This window comes from Elaeis guineensis, chromosome 3 (assembly GCF_000442705.2).
Source record: "Elaeis guineensis isolate ETL-2024a chromosome 3, EG11, whole genome shotgun sequence".
NCBI classification, from domain to species: Eukaryota; Viridiplantae; Streptophyta; class Magnoliopsida; order Arecales; family Arecaceae; genus Elaeis; species Elaeis guineensis.
In genome coordinates this window covers 102,418,246-102,433,702 of record NC_025995.2, presented here as the reverse complement: position 1 = coordinate 102,433,702, position 15,457 = coordinate 102,418,246, and the positions used below count along the sequence as shown (strand labels likewise).

The following is a 15,457-nucleotide window of genomic DNA, read 5'->3' as shown; positions in this document are numbered from 1 at the left end:
ATGATTCCATTTTTTTTCTTTTTTTCTTTTGTCGCTTTCCTTAAAATCTACCTGTCCTCTCTCTCTCTCTCCTCTCTCCCTCTTCTCTCTCAGTTATGCCTCGTCAGATTCGAGGGGTGAGATCAAACATATACAAAGTTTCTAAAAATAAAAAAACTGCACACTGGCAAAACTTTTCTATTAAGTACATCCTTATCAAAAACAACCTTTTTTTTTTTTTGATATTTATTTCTATCAGAAATATGCTTTTGCTTGGCTATCCAGCTCACGTTGGAACTGACTTTTTTTTTTTTCTTTTTCTTTTGGAGATTGGAACTGATTTTTCATTCTTTGTACCTTTCATTTTTGTTTTCATAAATATGGGCTTAATTAGATTAGTAGTCTCACTGATACTTGATTTACTATGAAGGCATGTTTGGTATGGAGGAGCTGGATTATGGAATGAAAATAAAAATGAATAATCAACTTATTTAGATAATTGTTATGTTGTTTAATTGATTTTAATAATATTATAAAAAATAAATTATTTAAAATAATATAAAGAATTGAAAAGAGCTTGTTTGGATCCAGATATGTAAAAATATTATTCTAAGAACGTGATTTGTTCCTCACATATAGAACTGCAATGATCTCATCCCCAAATCCATGATCTTTTTCTAATGATCATTATCGTTAAGAAAGTCTAAACTCAAATGACTTTCTTCAAATGTAGAAACAAGAAAAAATAGACAATGAAAAAAGAAGAAAGAGAAAAGACAGAGTCTTTTATCTCAGAAAGAAAAAGAGTCTCACAAGACAAGATAGAATAATAATGAGTAGAGATAAAAAAAGATCGAATAGTATTTCGAATGATTCTAGAATAATCGAATCAAGAACCTATTTATAGATTCTGTCTAGATGACTGATGAAGTGCCATGGTTTTGAAGAGATATGATGTTGTGGATATATCATATTTCTTTAGAAACCAACATTCTCTTTCGAAGAATCATAATTCTTTGAAAAGAGGCATCCGAAAAAAAGATATTTTAAAGCATTTAAACCAACTAAAATTTAGAGGATAAGATTTTTATTTTTTTAAAAATAAATTCTTCGAACTAAAACTCTAACATAACTCTCATTCTAGCTATTTGGTTGGAGGAAGTCATATTTCTATTCTAATTCCAACGGAGAGTAGAAATGCTCCAATCTCTTAAAGTCTAACTCCTAGCTTATTTCAATTCCGATCATGAATCAAATATGTTGGGGGATATAGCTATGTAATTCTCATTGTGATTTTGATTTCAGTTATGAATCAAATGTATTGAGGGATATAGCTATTCCGATTTCAATTTTGATCGCGAACTAAATATGCCCCGAAAGCATCACGAACAACTTCTACTTCTCCACGAGAAAATGTAGGTTGGGATAGTAAACTAAAACTCTTTGTGCTCTTATTAGCATTGCGAGAAGTTATGGTACCCTAGCAATAATGGGAAGTGCTTATGGTTATTCCCAAGTGATGCTTTGTCAATCTTCTCCTAGTTTCTACGGGACGACAGAGCTATCATCCTCTGCTAATTTTCACAAACTTCTGTTTTGTTAGGAAGACAAGAACGACAAAATTCATAGCAGTTTTTATTCATGAGCTAATTATGATGCATGCATTTTCTGTTGGTGGAAAGTTTAACCTTTCACGCACATAAATCGTTCACACACAATGAATTCTGCTCACGAAGACACAGCATATTTATCTTCTTATATTGCTTTTAATCTTTTTGAGGTATACTTAGTGCCTTCTAATGTTTTGGTTTAGGCTGAAAATAATGATTTTGATACAAAAATGTTAGAATATTTGCTTTTCAGTGATTTTCAAAACAGTAACTTAGTTTTGATCCCAACAAAACTATAATAAGCCAGATCGTAAAACGAAATCTCAACAGGTGATCTGTTGCTTGCACTGAACCTGTGTCATTAGCACTTACAGCACCATGCACACCATCACATTGTGCTAGCCCTATGGATCATCACCTTAATCATCCGTTCTAACTTTATAACTTGGTTCATTCCATGTTTTGCACCAATCTCATTCCCATCTTCACCAATGTCACAGACTGAGAATATATCATGTGGGATCCCCCTCACCACCCCACCTGCAAAGAAGGAAAAAAAGAAGAAGGAGAAGAAAAGAAATACCGAACCAGGCAGGCACTATGGCCCTTTTTATGAGTACTCTGTAGTTCACCTGTTGTATGAAATGATTATCGACATTGTCCTTGCAGACATAAAAGATGGTCAAAAGATGTAAATGGGCTGGCCCGCAGGTGAGAGTTCAACTGGAGTCAACTCCTAATTGGGCTGGGCCTATTAAATCTTTTAGGGCATCTCAGCCTTAGCCCAGCACAGCTTGGATTCAGGTTGGCTTCAGACTATGCTACTGTCCTGTATCTATTACATTAAATGTTTTTGATCACTAATAAGAACTTTTTTTTTAATGCTACTTTGAAAAAATCTCCTAGTATAAATGCTATAATGTATTTTAATTTTAGAAATTTGTACTTCTCCATTTGTATAACCAGCATATTCCAGTGAATGATCGATTAGGGACAGGTATGTGATGCCATGCTCTTTGTATATTACTCCAATTTCACACTTTGTGAGGAGGATGGTATGAGCCCTAAAAATCATTATAAGCAGGTCAAAACAGATCCCAATCTGAGAAACCCTCTCTCTCTCTCTTCTTCTTCTTCTTCTTCTTCTTCTTCTTCTTCTTCTTCTTCTTCTTCTTCTTCTTTCAAACAGTTCATGACAAAGCCTTAGAGATAAAAAATAATAGCCCATGTTGACAGCCGGAGCCATAAACTAATTTGGCTCCACCAGGATAAAAGCATAAGCTTTGTCATCCTAGATAAGATTTTAAATCCTATAAAATAGAGCTACTGCAAGTTGGCTATAGAATGAGATGCACCATTATCTCTTCCCATCCAAATACTTGAAATAGAGAATATCCCCAGACATATTGATCAGATTATTAGGATGATGGAGAGATGGTCCTCTCTCGATACATGAGTTTGTATTCTATCCTAGACATCTTGCTGGGATTTAAATCTTTGATCCTAAAATTTTTGCATAAACCAGTAACTTGAAGCTTAAAACTTAATAAATAGATTAAATATATAATTATAGGATGATATGTACTTTCTTTTGAAATCTTATTTCATCTTTTTGAGAAGCTTTCACCTTTCTTGGACCAAACGTATACCTTTTCAAGTCCCCAACCTGTGCAAACCATTTCCTCAACTGTAAGTCAAACTACGATGACATAGCGAAGCTCTAACTTTTACCTTGGAGATAGCCCTCATTATTCAGAATAATATCCAATAATTCTCTAACCACATCATTGAAAAATAATATGAACTGAGAGATGATTGGATATATCATTCATGGCATGACCATTTCCTTCATGGATCTGGATTTCAGAGTATGAAAAACTATAGACAAAGCATTTGGAAGCTAATCCTATAGTACACAAGGTGCTCAAATACTCTTCTTACAATTCAAATAATAGATTATTTTATAATGGCAACCGTCATCAATTATCATTGCCCTTATGCCTATCAACCCATCGGATGCTCCCATAATCCAACACCCTGAAATCAACTATTCTGTGTTAAACAGCAGAATATGGTGGGCTGTGACAAACAAACGTACGTACATTCCATGTGGATCCCACATCTCCTCGGATCATGTAATATTAGTCTTGGACATATATGATATGAGGTTTTGTTAACTTATCCTTTTTTTTTTTTTTTCTTCGGCCTGGCTAGGTAATTCCCGGAGATAATCCAACTTCTACGTCCACAGTGGAAACACGCTACGGCTAATCCATCTTTCAACCGGAATACACCACGCGTCAGAGTGGCGTGGCTCCGCACTTCATTTTGCTGTGGCAAACCCAATAGCTGATCCTTTTCCATGCGGAAAACGCTGTGCTCTTCTCGGGCAGGCTAATAGCTTAAAACGGTTCAGTTATAGCGTAACAGATCGGACCGCATCTCGGCGAGCGTTCGAACTCCGAAGAAAGGGCGGGCGGGATCCGGTCACCGCCACCATGTCGCTGCTCGCCGCCACCCACCCGCTTCTCGTCACGGCTACCACCCCCCGCGATTCACGTCATCGCATCGTTACTTTACGCAACTCCCCCATCCCCTTCTCCTTTCTCTCTCCGACCCCGAAACCGAAGCCTCTTCGTTTCCCGGTGAGATGCGGTGCTCCGCCGCCTCTTGTGGACTCCCAGAAGCCGTGGCCCTTAAGCCTGTTTCTCTTTCTGAACCCCTTCCCCGTCCTCCTCTCCGCCAGCTTCCTCTGCGCCCACGCGTTCCTCCGAGTCCTCCCCGCCGACTTCCCCGACAGGTGGCGCCACCTCCTGGAGTTATCGAAGGGAGCGGAGACGAAGGTAACCCAACTCCCCTACCACCTGATCCAAGCCATCATGGCTTCAGAGGACCGCCGCTTCTTCTACCACTTTGGGTTCGATCCTTACGGGATCGGACGCGCCGTGGTCTATTACCCCAATGGCGGAGGTGGGAGCACCATAACCCAGCAGGTGAAACGATCGTTGGACCACTTCTTCTTGATCACCATTTGATTGGCTTTTATCGAGTTGAAATTGATTAACTTGCTAAATTTTTGTGCCAATTTAGATTTTTTTGTGAGAAATATTTCGATGTAGCATCGAGACGCACCCACAACCAAACAATATGAAAAATCTTCTCTACCTCACTTACCTGTATCTGTTGCATGTACTTGTTATGTTGAGCTACAATAACGTTTGTTCGACTCTTACTATATAATGATATATCGTGTTTATCATCATTTTTGTGACTAATCAATATGTGCTAGATAAAATAGGCATTTTGTACATTTTCTTGACGATAAAAGCTTATTCAATTGTTTCCTGTTGCAGCTTGTGAAGAATGTCTTTTTGACAAACGAACGCAAAATTTCGAGAAAATTTGTTGAGGGAATATTGTCATTGATATTGGAGAGAAGATTGTCAAAATGGGAAATACTGTATTCCTATTTGAATAAGGTCTATAAATTTCATATTACCAACTGATTCATGTCGTTATCCAATTTTTTTCTTTGTTATAATTTTGAAAAAGTTCTCTTATTGTTGGATTCTTTTAGTGAAATTGCTTTCTGAGTAACATGGCTTATGTTTACTGAATAATGAATTTATGACAAGTCATTGGCATCAAATACTTATCAAATGAATTGAAAATTATATTCTCAGGGTTGTGTTGGACTCTTCCAGTTTGCTAGTTATCACAACTTTAAAAATGGACCTTAATCAAAATAAATGGCCAAGATGTAACATCATCTGACCATTCTTGTTATTTTGAATCTATGGTATAGAAAAATGAAGAGAATCATTGAGACATTTTTAGTAGAAACCGGGTTGGTTGGATGATGAGGAAATTGCCCAGTGTTTGCTTTGGGTTTTATGTGACCCATGCATGCCTCTAAGACTCGAGAGAATTTTGTTGGAATTTAGATAGGAACTTCCTGCCGATTGAATATCAGTCTATCTCATGAACCTATTAATCAGTGTTTTGCACTGTTCAAGTATATCTCTTGAAGACTTACCTTTCTTCAGAAACAAATCCAGATAATACCTTTGTTCTGTCCATCTCAGTCATAGGTGTCGCATTTTCACTCCATTCATTCTCCATATTATCATAATCTGCATAGCTTGATAAGCTGATATTGCTCTCATGTATATCAGTATCTGGACATATTTGATTTTAAATCAGAGATTGCCAACCATTTTCAATTATTTTTTCTTAGGAGTCCCCTTTTACATGTTTCTTTTGATATGAGGTTTACTGTTTGTTGGAATATTGATTCTGCAGATGTACTGGGGACATGGAATGTTTGGTATTGAATCAGCATCTCTTTTTTACTTTGGAAAGTACCCTTCCCTTCTTAATGTGGGGGAGTCAGCATTGCTAGCTGGGATTTTGCCTTCCCCTGAGACTCTTAACCCATTTACAAACCCCACAAGGTTGCTGCATCTAACTTTTAACAATCAACAAATTATATTTTCTTTTACAATGTTTGTATAGTACATGTATGCAGCTGGCTATATTTTGTTTCCACAGTAGTTCAAACTTCCAACCGTCACGCTGAGTTCTGGTTCAGCTCAGAAAGCCTAAATTGTCACTTTCTTATAGGGGGAAGTCTTCTCAAGCTAGAGCACTAAGAAGGATGGTAGCGGCTGGGTTTCTTGATTTGGAGACAGCACTTCAAATTGTGAGCCAACCTCTTCGCTTCAATACTGATGGAACTGGAGAGGTGATGTATTACACTTTTAGCATGGATGTTTTTAAGTAATTTGCTTAGTGGTTCATACTCCATTTTTGTTTTTGGAAAAAATAGATAGTTTTATCAATACTAAACATACATTAAGGTAAAATTAAAAGTTCAGACATGCCACAGATTAATGCAGTCCAGAATAAATTGTGACTAATTCTTCAAACAGGTGAGGTATGATGATTAAATGTAGATGAGGAATCAGAGTTGAAGGATGATGATCTATCATGGAGAATTTAATGTAGATGAAGGAACATTGACTTGAAGCTTCCTTATATATCCAACTAAAAACTTAAAAGTAGCATGAATAGTTTATAGTCGAAACTATTTATTTATCTAGTAATTTTTTCTTCAATCACAAAATTTGTGCAATCATAAATACAATCACATCCTAAATGATGGCAATAATTATCGCATGTCCTATTCATTATGTTTCAATTTATCTATTTAGGCTAGCACATGATGCACTTAAGAATTTTTAAATTATTTATTGATAGTTAGAATAAGCATAAAAGCAATCTTACACAACTAGATATTCTAATTAGGGAAAGTAGACTGCTGAGGCATATTCTTCTTTTGCAGATGTGAGTAGTTGTGAACTGAAGCAGGGGTGGAAAATATTTTTAAGTCCATATATCATAGGAGTCTGCGTTATCAAGAAGTCCAGCAATTACCCTGTCTGGTTGATTCATCATAAAATTCAGAATTCTTGTAATAAGATGGCTGCAGAAACCTTGAGAATAGGGTTGTGCAATATGTTGGTAATGATGTAGTATAAAAGACTCATATGTAGTCGATAAAAGAAGTTGGTGATCTATCTGCTGCAACAAACAGCTGCCATCATACTTATTTGATGAAAACTGTGGAGACTCCAAGGTCAAGATTCACATTCTTACAGTGTTATATTATATGCAGAGCACTGGGAATATCATGTACGGCATGTATCAAATCTAATTGTAAAATGTATCTTCTTTCCTTTAGAACTTCCAGAGTATAAGAAAGCCAAGTGGGTGTATCTTTTTATTTACATCTTTCTAATAATTTGAGAAATCAGAACATACTTCAACTACTGGTTGGAGGCATTGTGTATTAATGATCTGATGAACATGGTCCCAGCTACAATGTTTTTTTCTCTTTGTTCCATTTTTTCACTCATTAACTAACAACAGTTTTGTTCTTGTTTTTCTGCCTTTTGCTCTGATTAGCGAAAAAAGATCAGCCCTAGAATAAACCCTATAAAAAAGTATTATCATATCTCTCAACTGATGAGGTGGCTAAATTTCTAAGAAGAATCCAATCTCTGTAAAACCTAGCAGTAGAAACAAAACAATGCTGTACATCATCTGAAGCATTCATGTTGAGACATTATTAAGAGGGACTAGAACTGAAGTGTGGGCTTTCAGATTATCTTAGGATTTTTTTTTTCATGGGGCAATGGGGTTGAGTCAAACTTTTTGATGTTACACCTTGCTGCCACTATTTGATATATAGATATATCATTATGAAATATTTATCTTTGACAATGTCTAAACCTTGTCTGGTTTGACGTAAAGCAAAAAGAAGATGCAGAGACATTGATGTTGTTCCCCTCAATGGACTGCATTGACACCTAAAAATCTCAGAGATTCTTTGATGCTTATTTGGACTCTATTTATTTCCCTTACGACGTTAAGCATGGTAACATCCTAGATTATCCCTCCCTGAAGTGACATATAGGGTGCACATAATGTCACAGCATGTTAGCATTTGCACTTTTCTGCTTTGAATAAATAGGATCTTCATTGCAGAAGAGCAACCTATCAATAATTTCAACTTGAAGAGGTTACTACATCTCTTCCCACTGTTAGTTCAAAGTTCGTTTTAATTTTATTGTGTGTGTGTGTGAGAGAGAGAGAGAGAGAGAGCTTACCGGCTGCAGTGTGCCTCCATTTCACATTTGCGCAATTGGATGCATGCTTGTTTGTCTTACCCTCTCTTCCCTTCTCTGGGTTGGGCAACAATAGGAGTTCATGTCCTGCCCAATCCAATCTGCTTCAATCCTCGCTGGTGTACCCAACTCGTTCTTGAGCTACTCGGTCTTAGCAGGTGCTATGGTACCTGCATCAGTCTAAATGAGCTGGCTTTGCCTCAATCACATGCCTAGGTATCTACACACAACAATAAATATCAACATTTGAGCTCTATTCTTCACTAGCTTAGTCACCAAGTTTTGTCATTTGGCTTCATTTAGTCCTATTTTTAGTAAGCTTGTAGTTTTTGTGCAAAGCTTAATCAATTGTTCTTCATGTTAGTTGTGTTCCGTAGCTGCTTTGGGGTGCTCTTGGATTGATTGAACTCATGGAAACCTTATGGCTGACCTTTGCAAAGCTTGCCATAGCGAAGCTTCATCAGTTTTGAACTCCACCTCCATTGTTGTTCATCTGATGTGGGATCTATAGATACCTTGACCACCAGCGCATACCTTCCTTATGTGAATGTATCTAATGCAAACCTTTGTTCAGACAAATGTTAAAAATGGACTAATTCAAAAATATCTTGGTCACTGAAACCTAGTTGAGGTGGTCAATAAAGTTAGTGGCTTGAATTGTTTGATACTATTCCATGTTGGTCGATCCTAATAATGTAACCTTACCAAAACAAATGAATAATGATATAGATAATGACTCAAACTGCTGAAAGGGTTCGCCTCTAGTTGTATGAGAAATTAGAGTTGCATTCATCGGGCCTCCTTCATTTAGATCCAATTATCTCTACAATCTTTCTCCAAAGCTTTCTTGGTTCATAATTTGTAACTGGAAAACCAACTAGTCTCACCGTCGGTTATCATCTGCACTCTCACTGATCCCCACAAGTTTCCTTATTGATTTTCAAAATAAATCTTTTTCACAAAATTTTTCTTTAAAGCCCATTAAATTTCTGTGGTACCCTATCAAATGGTTTACCCAAAGGCATGCTAATGAGAGGGGTGACTCTGTCTTTACTCTTTAGATCTTTTCATCAATTGCCTAAATAACAAATTGACATTAAAGTTTTTTTTTTTTTTTCATGAAGTCATATTGATTTCTGGATATTGGTGATGCTATTACTTGATCCTTGTTTCGTCGCTCTGCCATGAACCAATGAGTTAACTGGCCTATTGCAGTGGCCAGACATGGAAAAAATTAAAGAAAACACACAATTGAACGTCAAGATCTCACTAGCAAGTGTCCATGTTTAGTTCAATACATGTGGTCTGTGTTGAAACTAGTCTTTTAACTAAATGACATTATGTGACCACAGTAGCAGGATTCTGTTCAGTAACATCAGATAATTTGATGATCTCAAGGATTTTGTAATTTGACTTCTAGTTTCTTTCTTGTAGGAATATGAAGATTTAAGAAAACAGATGAGACCAAGCTCAGCTATCAAAGACATATGGAACTGGGAAATGGCAAGCATAGAATGGGAAGCGAGGGAAAACATGGAAAAGTGGGCCATGAAGATCCACAAAAGTAGATGATAGTACTGCCTACAGGAAAAGCAACATGAACTTCTTATTGGAAAAAGTAAGTCGTATATGATATCTTGCCCCATGGTTCAGTAGATAAATTTCACCAGACGCATGTAGGTACATGACCGCTAAAACTAGCACATAATCTTTTCTATAATTTCATCCTTTGGGTTTTTCATCCTTCCTGGTACATGCAGCAAAATTTGGCAAAGAAAGAAAAGGCTGTGTATCTTCACTTGTTGCTTTCAAGATTCTTCATAATAAAACCTTGTGTGTATTGGCAAGCATGGTACATGGTCCTTTGCCATCTAAAGTGAGGTGAACATGTAGGAAAAACTGGGGTGTAAATAATGCACAGCATTGGGAAATATGAAAAACTGTCATGGAATTAAAGCTCATGGAATGGTTTCATGTCCTACCAAATGTCTCTACAAGTCATTAGGCAGTGAAGATCATGGTTTAAATTTAATGCAGCATATGACCTGATGCGGAGGCAAAGAATTAAAAGAAATGAGATTAGGTGCCTGCCTGCCCTGCCACATGAACAATGTGTTGGATACCTATAAGAACTACTACTGACAGACTTTTTTGCCCTTGCTTCTACTATATTGTAAACGAAGAACTGTTTTGTGGTAGACAGATTTTCTATTTTCCTTTTAATTATGTGGGTATTTAGGGGTTGAGGGCAGAGCTTGGAGTAACACTCTCTTGTTATGGAAAGGTGCGATGAGATTGTCCTACATTTGACCTTAGCAAGGAGTTAGAAATAAGTTTGATGCAAGAGAATCCTTCTACTCAGAGGGCTATTGTGATCATATGGTCATTTTAGGTTCACTAACTAGAAAGCTTTTTGGTACCTAAGAAGTAAATATAGGAAGTTTCAGTCATTATCTAGCATGGTATACATTTCCTGTTGAAATTAAGTGATGTTCAACCATTTTAACGGACAAACAACAGATAACACTAGGAGGACCTTGTTTTGCCTAAATCTACAGTGTTTTACACTTTTCTGGTGATTTACCAGCCATATCTTGTGCTTTTAAAATGATATTTGATTCTAAAATCACATCATACCTTGTAAATCCTCTCAAAAATGCATTTTCATTTCTGATAAACATGAGTAGACTTAGTATGCTATGATCTTTGGTGCGAATAACTTGCTATGATTTAGACTTGGCTTACATAGTTTGAGATGTTATGCATTGTTAGGGCATTATTCAGTTGCATCTGACATCTGCGCAGAATTTTCAAATGGTCCAATCTAAAGATTGCTGGTCAGTATGGAAAATTAAGTTGGCTTCATAACAAGATGTATTTTGTGGATATTCATCCATATGCCTCCCCTCGAGAGGTGACTCTTTGTTGCAAGAAAGCATCTTCATTTTTCTCTCAACCTTCTTCCTCCACAGGCACTTTCTCATCCTCAACCTTAATCAGGCTTTGGGATCCACTGCCCCTGTCCAGAGTCCAAAAATTCTATTATGCATCCAGATGTCGGAAGGCTTCAACTGTACATGGAACAGTTCTTTGCCCTTGATTTGGTAATGCTACTAATAAACTTTGACACAATCTGTCAGTTGCTGCTGATTCAGTTGACGCTAGAACAAACTTATTTGAAAAATCGATGTTGTTAACAGAAACAAAAGTATGAGAAAGAAATCTGTGTTTGGCTTATAAATAAGGCTTTGAAGGAAATATTCATGTCTCCTTGTCCTCAAAAAATGGAACAAACTGATAAGGAAGTGCTCTTTCATGCCTTAGTCCACTCCAGATTAGTTGTGGATACATGGAAAGGGATGTATTTATGTCAGCAACAGAAGCCCAAAGTCATAGCATTGTTAATCTTGTATCAATCGAATAAAGATAGTGGGGATAATAAGTGTTTTTGAAAAGCCTATCCTTTTTTGGTCCTTTGCACATGCTTATTCCTATAACTCATTCATTCCCTATCGGTACAAGTCTTGAACCCTGCAGCACTAGTCTTATTTATCATCCATTGTCTATCTCATCGAGATTGTCACATAATGCTCCCATGGTACTTAGTAGATGGTCAAGTCAATCAGTGGAGAACTCAGACCTATTTCACCCTTAAAAAGCAATGCTGCATGGGAGAACTAATGTGATGCAAGAGCTCTCTTTCTTTGGGGCCAGGGCTGTCGTTGGTAAGGACGTAAACAAGCCAAACATGAGTGAGCTGACCCAAGCTTGAGCTCCACTAGATATCGTAAATGGTTAGCTTGAGCTCAGCTTGAATTTGAGTCTGGTTGGGAAGGTCCAGCTCATGTCCTATTTTGATTTCATAGTGTGCCAACTCGAGCTTGGTTTGATTTAGTTTGATTAGCCACCGGCTTATGTTCAGCAGAATACAATAAAGGGAACAAATGATGAAAGTTGGAGAGAGAGAAGAGGAAATCATCGCCATGTTGCTCCAGTGCCATAGTTGTCCGGCACTGTAAGAGGTGGAAGGTTAACATTGATGAGGCTTAGGCACAGGAAACAGAGAGAGAGAGAGAGAGAGAGAGAGAGAGAGAGAGAGAGGACTGGTACCATCACAGAGATGGGGGACTTGAGTGGGCTAGGGCTCCCTTTTGCCTTCCCCTTAACCCTATTGATCCAATGGATTCTAAGCTACTAAATCTTTGATCTAATGGCTACTATTTTCATCATTATATAAAAACTACAGCCACTAGATATAAGATCTAAGAATTGAGAATCCTTATTCCAAATAAATGTTCTTTGTATTTATTTGTAAATATTAGATAATAACATAATTTATTTATATAAATAATAAAAATATTACATATTTATACTTTAACTTGTTTCGAGCTGGACATGAGTGAGCTAAGGTTAGCTTGTGTTCAGCTTATTTATTTTTTCAAGCTCAAATTTTCAGGTCATATTTAGCTGTTTGTTATACATGCAAGCTGGTACGACTCAATTTTGCACCAAACATGAGCTGCTTGCAAATTCATTTAACAGCCATGGTTGTTGGAGTTGTTATCACTCTATCAAGCTGTTTATTCTCTTACTGGGTGGAGTGTGGTTACTGAACATGGATGATGGAAGAAGAAACTTGGTGAGTGAAGGCAAGAGCTCTCTACTAACTTTTGTTTGCTCCTATTTCTATTGGCTTGCATGGTAAACCACTCTTTTCCCATCCAAACAATGTGTGCAATTTATTAGATCAGTAATTGCATTTCCTCATGTTATCTTTGCATAGGGTTTAATGCTTTTGCCTACTTAATGGCAGGGTAATGCAAGTCTTCGTGGATATTGAAATGATGCTTCTCTTTTTATATTCTTAGAAGAAAACCTTCCAACAGTTTTAATTTTTTAATTTCCTCAAATTACAAAATAGTTTAAGAATTACTATATGCCATTTTGTTTGCACGGATCAGTAATATTGATAATATGGGCCTAATGCAACTTTCTGTGCATACTTGAAAAATTTGCAAATCTGGAATGACAGTTTCTGAAACATTCATTTTCATGCATCTTTATAATGCCTAGAAAACAAATAGTTCTCAAGAAAAAACAAACAAGATGCTCACTATACAATTTCATGGATCTGGCATACATAACAGTTGGTTAGAGAAAAAGGAAAAAAATGCTGAAGTAGCAGTACAAGGATGGTAACAGTGAATATATATGTATATATGCATAAGTGTGTATATATTAATTTTGTATTTGATGGTATTGATCGTGAAATATTCTGTTAATTTGCTTGCTTCATCAGTTTGTTGACTGAGTTCCTCATTTTTGTCGTTGTTCCGGGTACCACTGTTTACCTATATATTCATGACTCTCCAATATCTGTAGTAATTCATAATCAACATTTGAAGTTGTTATTCTTAGACATTCAGAGGAACTGACTGCTTTCCAGAGCTCTTTTACCAGTAGAAGCTTGAATTTGTGACGAATAATAACACTGGTGGTGGGTAGTTCCAGATGTTCCAGAAAAACTGACTGCATATTACGTTCATTAAATGCAAGCCTGAGACTAAAGGAACAGTTACTGATGCGTTGAAGCTCATTTCTTCATTAAGAAGCATGGTATCAGTATCAAGCATTATTCTTTACTGAAAAATTATGTTCATTTCAAGCAGAAGAATCTATATTTCCCCTTCAATCACTTCTAGGATTGTTGTTGCTGTTCGTACGTATGATATGTTCAGGCACTCCAGGAAATTCAGAACCCTTGCTACTTCAGCTAGGCTTGTGAACTTTGTCAGTGGCTAACCAAGGCAGTGCAGCGGCTACTGGCAGCCAGATTTTGGAGGACACTGCTTGGATGCTACTGGTTTTCCCAAACACACTATCAACCAATCCAAGTGATGTTCAGTGTGTGACAGTGGCTGTAAACTGGCTATAATTGCTTTGTGTATCAAAAAATATTTGTCTTGAATTGTTGTTAGTAAGAATAAACTGTGCTTAAATTGAAAGTCTTCTTATGATTTTGCCAATTGTAATGTCATTATCTCTTGAAAAGGACTTGAAATTTAACATATGCAAGGGAAGTTCAAGATGGTTGGCAGCAGACACTAGAACGTGTTATACTATCGATAAAGTGATGGTATTTCCATTGACATTCCATTGTTAATTGGTGGGTGACTTAATTTATCATCATGATATCTTTGCAACAGAGTTCAGCAGATTAAGTATATCATTGTGTTCAGTTGATTCAGCAAAGCATCACACAGTTGTTCCAAGGATTGATATGGTTATTTTGCACTGGAAACACTTTGGGGAAAATACGAGATATTTAAATGTTGATGAGTGCTGCGGATATTCGTTAAAAGCACATGGCTACATTATTCAAGAAATGATGTGTTTTGTTCTTATTGGTCATCTAAATTAATTATACCATTTTAATGACTAACTTTCTAGAATTGCTCCCACAAAAATTCTCCATGTGTTTGCCCATCGCATTATTACATATTGCTCTGAAGATAGGTATGGTAAAAGATCAAAGTATTTTTTCAAATAACTCAAATATGACTGCAAAGTCCAGTATATTGGAAGGTAAAATTGAAGTTAGCGTGACAAACAATCAAAGAAATTTGATCATAGAGATTTGTGAGGCTCGAAGCAATGTTTGTCTCAACAAAAAAAAAACCAGGCGTAATTAAGATGTGCATGGACAATGGAAAAGTTTTAAGTGTAAGACTAGTTTGGAGCAAAAAAAAAGATTTAGGAGTAGCAAAAATATTTTTGTGCAAAGAGATCATCCAAACCCAAATTACATGAGTCTATAATTCCATTTTTGTTTGATCACTAGGATCTCAAGTCTTTAATAAACATAAATACATTTATCTTAATTTGTTAATTCTTTTTTTATTCTAATAAAAAAACTAATATGCACAACTAAAATAATGAATAAATTTAATTTGTTGACTTAAATAAACAAAAAAAAATTATTTATAAAATAATAGATAAAAATTATTTTATTTAGAAAATAGATAGATCCTATCCGTCTATATTTTCTCTAATGCATAGCATCAAGTTAAAATATAATATATTTTTGAGATAAATGTCTAAATTTGAGATTAGATGGATTGCTTGTAATTTTGTACAAAATAAATATATTTATGGATTTGATTATTTAGTAACGGTGAG

General features: G+C 36.2%; 1 protein-coding gene across 8 annotated transcripts; it reads left to right on the top strand.

Moving 5' to 3' along the window:
- Positions 1–4,025: 4,025 nt before the first annotated feature.
- Positions 4,026–14,283, top strand: LOC105041577 (uncharacterized). Of its 8 annotated transcripts, XR_012139855.1 has the most exons (8): positions 4,026–4,582; positions 4,943–5,068; positions 5,892–6,043; positions 6,213–6,333; positions 9,713–9,896; positions 11,051–11,115; positions 11,251–11,382; positions 12,735–14,283. XR_012139855.1 is itself a non-coding variant. In XM_073254177.1 (6 exons), the coding sequence occupies exons 1-5, from the start codon at positions 4,088–4,090 to the stop codon at positions 9,848–9,850; spliced, it is 1,032 nt and encodes a 343-aa protein (XP_073110278.1). In that variant the 5' UTR covers positions 4,026–4,087; the 3' UTR covers positions 9,851–9,896; positions 12,821–14,283. The 8 variants fall into 8 exon arrangements, 4 of the variants coding, with proteins under 4 accessions (XP_073110278.1, XP_010916823.1, XP_073110277.1 ...); XR_012139856.1 differs by lacking the exon at positions 11,051–11,115; XR_012139854.1 differs by having other exon boundaries at positions 11,051–11,382.
- Positions 14,284–15,457: the final 1,174 nt, after the last annotated feature.

What these genes read in the sequence shown, in the direction of transcription:
- LOC105041577 (XM_073254177.1), top strand. Translation starts at nt 4,088, where the DNA reads ATGTCGCTGCTCGCCGCCACCCACCCGCTTCTCGTCACGGCTACCACC. An exon ending in GGAGCACCATAACCCAGCAG is followed by an intron (nt 4,583 to 4,942) that starts GTGAAACGATCG and finishes TTCCTGTTGCAG; the next exon opens with CTTGTGAAGAATGTCTTTTT. An exon ending in ATACTGATGGAACTGGAGAG is followed by an intron (nt 6,334 to 9,712) that starts GTGATGTATTAC and finishes TCTTTCTTGTAG; the next exon opens with GAATATGAAGATTTAAGAAA.